Below are 7,900 nucleotides of genomic sequence, written 5' to 3' on the forward strand. Positions count from 1 at the left end.
GTCATTAACTGCAACTTCATAGGTCCTACCACTGCTCCCTTATTCCTCTTTGTGGCATAGGAAGAATTAGTGATTTTTTAGTGTGTTTGAAAATAAGGCTGCCCAAAACAACATATGCAATGAAAACTTAAGGTACTGGTATCCAGATCTTCTTCAGTTTTCTATATGAGAATCGAAAACAATATAAAAGATTGTATATGACTATAAATTATACAGGTTAAACGTAGTATATTAGTAGACATTTAAAATACTTGATATCCACTTCAGTACACTTTTTTTTTTTTGACTGATAGGAGTAAGGTAAATATTGCTTCTTCAAAAATATTGAGAAACAAAATATGAAAATAAATTCTTATCATGTTTCTTGGCAATGAAAGACCAAAGGTAAACACTTTGAAGCTTATAATTCTAGGCAGACTTGTCTGTGTCTCATATTTGGCTTGATCTTGAGCATTTTTCAATTGACTTGGATCAAATTCTGTAATGAAAATCATAATGACTTCTTGGTTTATTACAGTAGCATGTCTTTGAAGCCAGTTCTGTGCTCCTAAAATTCAATAAGATTTTTGAAATACCTAACAGTTATACCCCTTTCTAAAGCACAAGTAGAATGTATTGTTGCATCAAATAACATGCATTTACTGAGCTTGACTTTATTTTAACAACGTAGAATGCCGCACCTAAAATCTAGCTTGTTTTGCAGCATGAGAACTGCTATTAAAGCCTCCTCAGAAAACTCACAAAATATCCAGGCCAGCAATACCATACCACAGAGTGAATCCTTTAAAATGCAGTGATGTTCACCACCTGTGTTACAATTCCATTAGTTAAACTGATTTAACTGAAGAATAGTCATAGTCTGAAGGACCTGGGACTTGGCCCATCTCTGCCATTGAATTAGTATAGTTGAACTACCACTGAACTGTGCAGTTTTGCTTTATGTGAAATGCAAATGATTTGCATCAGGTAGTTCCTCAACAACTTATTTTAGAAGGTGTCTTCCTCTTGTGGTATGTAGCTATATTCTGTCTGCCATGCAAATTTGTTTTTGCAGCACAGATGTGTGAGGTTGATGCCACAAACTCTTCCCTGTGAAGTTAAAAGAACTGAACCAAAACTTGCAGGATTAGACCCACATCTTATTTCTGTGCAATATTTGCAATAATCTGATGATCTTCATGTCATTTGTGCATCTTTCTTACTACAGAGAGAAAAGCAATTATTGTTCTCAGTTTATTTGATCATGTTGCTTTCTTTTCTTGCTGTGAGTTCTTAAATCTGTACTAATGAGAAATGACTAAGGATGATCAGATTGTCTGTAGCATGTCACTCCTGTTTTGTGCTCCATTTTATTCCTTTAAGCATCACACAATAATGGACAAATTAAAATAGTACATTCAAAGGTGTTACACATGTAACCTTTTCGTATAACATATGTATATACAGACATATACCTTTAGAGTTGCTTACATTCAAAATGTACCTATGTGGAGCATTCTTTGTATTTTAGAGTATGTACGAAGGTTGATGGCTTGGAAATTTATAAGAAAAATCGTAAACATCTTCACAATACCTGTCCAAATTTTCCATGTTAAAGTACTGGAGAGTGTTTCTCTGCAGCTATAGAAACAGCTTAGGTATCCTCTAAATGAGTCAATAATTTTTTTTTTCCCTAGGATATAATTGGAAAAGCACTGCAGTATATTGGAGCATATGGTGAGCTCTGCAACACAGAGCAAGTTGTGGCTCTGATTGACGAGGAAATGTGTATCAACTGTGGCAAATGTTACATGACCTGTAATGATTCTGGCTACCAGGTAAGAGCACAGCTGTAATTAGCAGGAAGGCACAATGAGTTATCTTTCTGCTGCTGGGAAGAAAGAATCCACCTTCTGTTAATGAGCAGGTGGTAAAAACAGATGTCTAAAATACTGGATTTGAGCCCCAGCATGCTCCCAGGCTACGCTGTGCAAGCCCTGCCTGAGCCGTTTGCACAGCGCCCAGCACAGCTTCCTCTGGGTGGCTGTGCAGAAGGGTGACGCTCTAGGTCACTCTCCCGGTATGTCCCTAACTGTGAGTGGGAATGGGCTGCTTCTTACAAGGAAGAAAATGAAGGAGACCCATGTCAGATGCCTATAAATTTTGATGATTTTCAAATACGTGAGGGAGAAAGGGAAGAATGCATCCCTTCCCATCAAGAAGATACAGGGAGGCAAGAGACGTTCTTGTGCCAAAAACTGTTAAAAGAAACTTAGTCTTTGTTCCATCAGCCTAAGCAATTTTGAGTTGGGACTCCTGTTCACATCAAAGTATGTATCTGATTTATGCAGTATGGTATTGGCATTTTTATATACCACCGGTTTCCATGTCCACTGGAGTTGATGAACTGGTCTGTGGGAAGAAGGGCATCACAGGAAGACCCATGTTCTTTTAGAAAACCAAAGTAAAATCTAGAATAATCTCCATGGAACTTAGTATGCATTAAACAATAATGTATACACAATTTTTTCCATTCATCCCAGTACAAGAACAGTTTGTCAGAGACAAATACTTTAACTGAGCAACAAGTTTCATCAGAACACCAAGACCTTTTGTTTATCCTTAATTCAGTCTAATCAATATTAAGTCTGAAGTCTTACTTAACTACATACTGCCAAAGAAAGAAGTCTTCCTATTTAAAATCAGCTCCCACAATTAAAACAACCATCAGATCAAAGGTAGACTTTTTTTCCCATCGATATGAAAAAACTAGTGCTGCATTTTTACAAGATTAGACGATTACTGTAGTCTTCATCTAAATTTCTTCTTGACACTGTGATCTTCACTGATTCTCCTTCCATTAGATTTCCCAGCAATAGGAAAGATATAGCCCTGGAGAGCAAAGGACTGTGTTTGTATTTAGTGAAACCTACTTTTCTGTAACTGGAAAAAAAAATCAGCACCAAAAGAACCAAAGCTTAAAACCCCAGGAGGTTTTTTAGCACAAAAAAAGTGTTTTTCCTTAATTAATTAAGGAAACTGCAAACAAAATAATTGCAAAGAACTGCAAAGAACTTCTTAATTGCAAAGAAATCAAAAGCCCCCCACACTTCAAAATATCATCTGCTTTGTGCTTATCTTTGTTTCAAAAAATCCATGCTGTTATGCAGACCTACCACCTTGTAGGACTCCAACAGAAAAGCTTTCCTTAACTCGAAGGTAGCACTGTAGTCCTGAATTCCTCTGTCTCTTTGAACTCTCTTTCAAGATGTGCATTGTTGTTGGGGAGAGAGGAAGGAGTCCTAAATACTCACAAGCCAAAGTTTTCTTTGTGTTCGAGCTAAGCTAAAACTTACAGATTCAGGGCAGTTAGTACCTGCTCCATGCTCTTGCCAGCTGCTACAGCAGCGTTTCAGCACCCTCCTGGTGGTGAAACCCCAAACTCAGCAGATGTGCCTCTGGACCCAACCTGCGGAGCCACCTCGTGCGCTCCCACCTCCCCTCTGGCTGCCCCAGCTGCTGGCAGTGGCTGGGGAGGTTTGCTAAGGCACCGCAAGAGTTCAGCTTTCAGGCCTGACCTTTCCTCCCCAGAACTCTTTTAAAAGTACATATTCATTTTTTTTATTACTATTTTGTACCTTTCCAGGCTTGCTTTTTAGATGTTGAACCTTTTGTGGTTGTGTGAAGCTTTTGGTTTTGCTTTTAATTGCCATTTCCCATTATACCAGCAGCTTATTTCATTGAGACTTCAATTGTTATTTCACATTCAAATACACTTATCACACTAATTGGTAATGAGGATTCACTCCATGGAAATGTGAGAAATAAAGCAAGCTCTGCCTGCCTGGAACTCAGATATCCCTTTCAAAGATTTGCAAAGGAAAATAATCACAGGAGGCACAGCATGCTGTGTTTTTCTCTACTTTTTTATTAAATTAGATTGTTTATGCCGTGCTGAAAATAAAAATCAAAAGAGTGGCCGGTGGTGTGTGCAGCCAGTGCTGTGCTGAGGCCACGCAGGCATGTCCCGGTGTCCCCCAGACCAGCAGACCCGGCAAAGCGGCGAGTGATGAAATATTGTCTTCATGTGGCGGAGGAACATCCCTCTGGGAGTCTAAACATCACAGGCCGAAGTCAGCCTTTTGTAGCTGCTCCTCGTGGCCGTGAGCTTTTGCCAAGGTGGAATTTCTGATTTTGAAGGGCCAGGGGGAGGGAGGGGTGGTTTTGTTCCCTGCCACTTCACCAGTTGCTATAGCTGCAGTGCAGAACCACACCAAGATGTCTCCAGCCACTGCAGCACAGGAAATGCAGGCACTAAAATGGGAGCAGTTCTGACCTTTTCCGTGAGTGACATCAATAATGTTTATTCCTGTTCGCAGGCTATCCAGTTTGATCCTGAAACCCACCTGCCCGCGGTTACTGACAGCTGTACAGGCTGCACCCTGTGTCTCAGCGTCTGCCCTGTTATCGACTGCATCCGCATGGTTTCCAGGACGACACCGTACGAACCGAGGCGCGGGCTGCCCCTAGCCCTGGGCTGCCCCTAGCCCTGGGCTGCCCCTAGCCCTGGGCTGCCCCTAGCCCTGGCCCCCGCGCACTGAGGTGATCCGATCAACAGCTGATGTGAGCTGTACACTTGTTTGATGTGGCTGATTCGCTTTCTAATTAATCCTTGAAATCTACTCTTACCAAAAAAATGCAATATTGGGAGCCGTTACAATGAACACTGTTTTCCAATTATTATTTTTACGACAATTAAGTTCTGAAATTACAGAAAGGCAGCAATTAGTCGGTTGTAGCTGTCAGTTGTCCACGATTTGAAATGTAACTTTTTCCTTACAATTCATGCTGTAATTTCAAAAGTCCTCTGTAGACTGTTTAATCTCTATGTAATTTCTGGCTGTAAATATAATTAAGAAGCCATTTTTAATGAACTACAAATCAATGTACAAGCTAACTGTTTTCAAGGAGGCATTTTGTAATTAAACATTACATTTAGTTTTAAAAGAGTTTCTTAGAAGATGTAATTAACTACACAGCATTCAAATAAAGCAATGTTGCTTCTATTTTTCCATGGGAAGAAATGAAAGGGAATTTAAAACAGGATTTAAGAACTGGATTAATCACTTTCAACTACTACAGCATATGGTAGTGTATTTTTATAATCCTTTCTAATTCTTTCTCACACTAGTCACTTAATAGAATAAATTTGCTGTGTACTGACACATGCTGGACTCTTCAGATTTGTATGTTGCCTGGGTAGCCTGATCATTACTTTTTTTCCCCCAGTGAACACTCATAACATCCATCTAAAAATAGTTAAACTGCCTTATTGCAAAGCCCAGGTTTCATTTCGGGATTCTGAGAAGGGACAATGTTTTTTCTCCAAGCTCATCCTCTAAACAACTTTCTAATTGTGCCAATTAATGTTCCAGAATGTACACGTTACAGGTCAGAGATCTGATTACGTGCAAGTGGAATACACACCCTGCAGGCTCTGTTTGCCAAACACACATGTATAGGGCAAACTGGCAAGATGATTTCCCCCAGTGCCAATTCTTCATACTTAGCGGTTATGTATGGTTCTAGTAATTTCACAACCAAAAAGAAATACAGATTTGTCTGTCTTACTGAACAATATCTCAGTATTAATCCATTTTTCATTCACAGTAGGAACTTTCTAATTTGGACGTATTGCTGTCTGCTTTACTCCACTTAAGAATATAAAGCCTTTGGTTTCATAATAACAATAAATGATCTATTCATTCAATTTCTTATACCCTATATTGCGATCAGCAAAAGCTTTGATTAAAAATATGCCCTAACTTTCATTTGCTGGTTTATGAATTGTGCACCAAATTATAAATAAATGTCGAAAGCAACTTGTTGTATTTCTTTTTTCTTAATTTACTAACAGATTTTTCTTAAGAGACTTGTCAGGTGGTGTTTCATGTTCTCTACTCTGCACTCCAGGAATCATTAATGAGTTAATTCATGTGTACATTATTCTATTAATTGCCTACAGTGCAGAATATAACATCCTCTTTGCCCCTGGATGGCATCTCTTTGTCTTCCTTTGACTTGTCTTCCCTTTGCATCCTTTCCCCACGCGCACACACATATGTACACAGTTTCCCCCTCTAACATTTTGAAGTGTCAGCTCATTTAGTATCCTCACTCCACCAGCCTGGTTTTGCTGACATTTTGGGCTCACCTGATGAGATCCACTGGCAGGCCCAAGCCCAAAGCTGATAGCTTTCTCTTCACACTTTAATCTTTCTCCTCATAGTTGTACATTTTTCACACGCAAGTAGTAAGAGATAGTTGTACTGCTTAGAAAATATTTGCCTGAATCTTGTTTAAATCTCTTGGCCTTCTGGTAGTTTCTTATCTTATGTGAGTTATAGGAGACTCACAGTAAGAACAAACTGCTTTGTGACTGTGAGGGGCAAAGTTTGGAGGGTCTCTGTCTTTTCTCTCTGAGAAGCTGGTTGTCAAGCAGCATGCCCTTGAGTACGGCAGAAAAAAATCAAATTCAGATTTTCTGCAGGTAGCACTTTACGATCTCAATTAACAGATGCAAGGAAAAGCAGCTATTTTATCCCAGGCTATTAACATCTACTTCTTAGTTTGTATCCTAACACAAACCCCAAAGGTGAGAGACGGTGTGTCACCTGTGGCTGAACCTTCCAGCTTTTCAAGGTCCCTCACCGCTGTATTGTCAGACTTGGTTACCTCACTATACTGAACACTTAACATCTGGTAGCGTGGCTTCTTTTAGCTACAGGACAAAGACGAGAGACCTGATTTAAGTGGCTAAGCACACGTACATTTATATCATCAATGTAGCAGCAAAATCAGAGCTTTTCCTATGATATTCAGTATTCTCAGGATATCCAGTGTTCCGAAGTAGCTATAAAGCAATCTATAGAAGATAAGGGACATTCTATGAATCAAGTTTATGATCAAGACTATAATTTGTTTTTAACCAAAGAAGAAGTAACAAGTTATATTGTTCAGGTTTCTCTCTTGCCACCCACCCTCTCCCCCACTCCTCTTCCATCAAGCCCATTAACAGTTTCAGGAAATGCATTCCCAAATGAATGCGAATAATTTCTAACTGACAGTCAGCAATAAATCTGTGTGTTGCTGGAACTCAGAGAAATGGCCACATTTAGGGCTCCTGCAGGTCTTAAGTCATCAGAGTAAGGCAAGGTGTAAACAGGTGTAAACACGAAAGACCTGGGTTCCATAGGTTTATGCATCCATCTTGGCGAACCAATTAAGCACATTCAAGAGCCAAGGAAACAAACCAGAAAAATCTGGTCTATTTTCCAAATGCTGTAGCCAGTTATTAAAAAAGGGGATATGAATTTTAAAAGTGTAAAAGGTTCCAAATTAAGCTCATATATTTCAATGATTTAGCTGCATATTTAAGGAATTATGTATTATTAAAGACATGCTGGGTTGGATCCTGCAACCCTAACCCACACAGTGTTTAGACATGTTGATCTATTGATCACTATTATAAAATATTGTAAACTGTATTTGACAAATTAAATTATGATAGAACTGCCATAGCTTCTCCTGCTCTGCCGCACTAGCACATTCTTATTCACATCATATTCCTGAACAGAAAAAGCTCCCCGTGTTCAATGCATGCTCTGCAGTCCAAGAAATACTTGAAAAAGCTGCCAAATCTGCCTGTGAGAATCCCAGTGCACTCATACATGTTCATTGGAAAAAGAGATGTTTTGCCTTGCTAACAGACTATACAGGCAGTTTGGTTTTTGGCCTCTAGGCTGAACATACATAATATCTGCAAGGAACTCAATTGGCAAAGATAATAGCTGCATTTGAAAAATGACACAGGATTTTTAAAATACATATATTTCATGATTTTAAATAAAACATTAATTTG

At 39.2% G+C, this 7,900-nt stretch overlaps 1 protein-coding gene across 6 annotated transcripts in view; it reads left to right on the forward strand.

Annotated features, from left to right (window-relative positions):
• The window catches only part of DPYD (dihydropyrimidine dehydrogenase), a 352,451-nt gene extending 346,590 nt beyond the window's left edge, over nt 1–5,861 (forward strand). For all 6 annotated transcript variants that reach the window (XM_080603522.1, XM_080603523.1, XM_080603524.1 and 3 more), the window contains 2 exons: nt 1,677–1,817; nt 4,359–5,861. In XM_080603522.1, coding sequence (XP_080459648.1) covers nt 1,677–1,817; nt 4,359–4,526 — 309 coding nt within the window. In that variant the 3' untranslated portion in view covers nt 4,527–5,861. The remainder of the gene's footprint in view (nt 1–1,676; nt 1,818–4,358) is intronic.
• The last annotated feature ends 2,039 nt before the right edge of the window (nt 5,862–7,900 follow it).

Source organism: Anser brachyrhynchus (genome assembly GCF_964034855.1).
Source record: "Anser brachyrhynchus genome assembly, chromosome: 8".
In the NCBI taxonomy this organism is placed as follows: Eukaryota; Metazoa; Chordata; class Aves; order Anseriformes; family Anatidae; genus Anser; species Anser brachyrhynchus.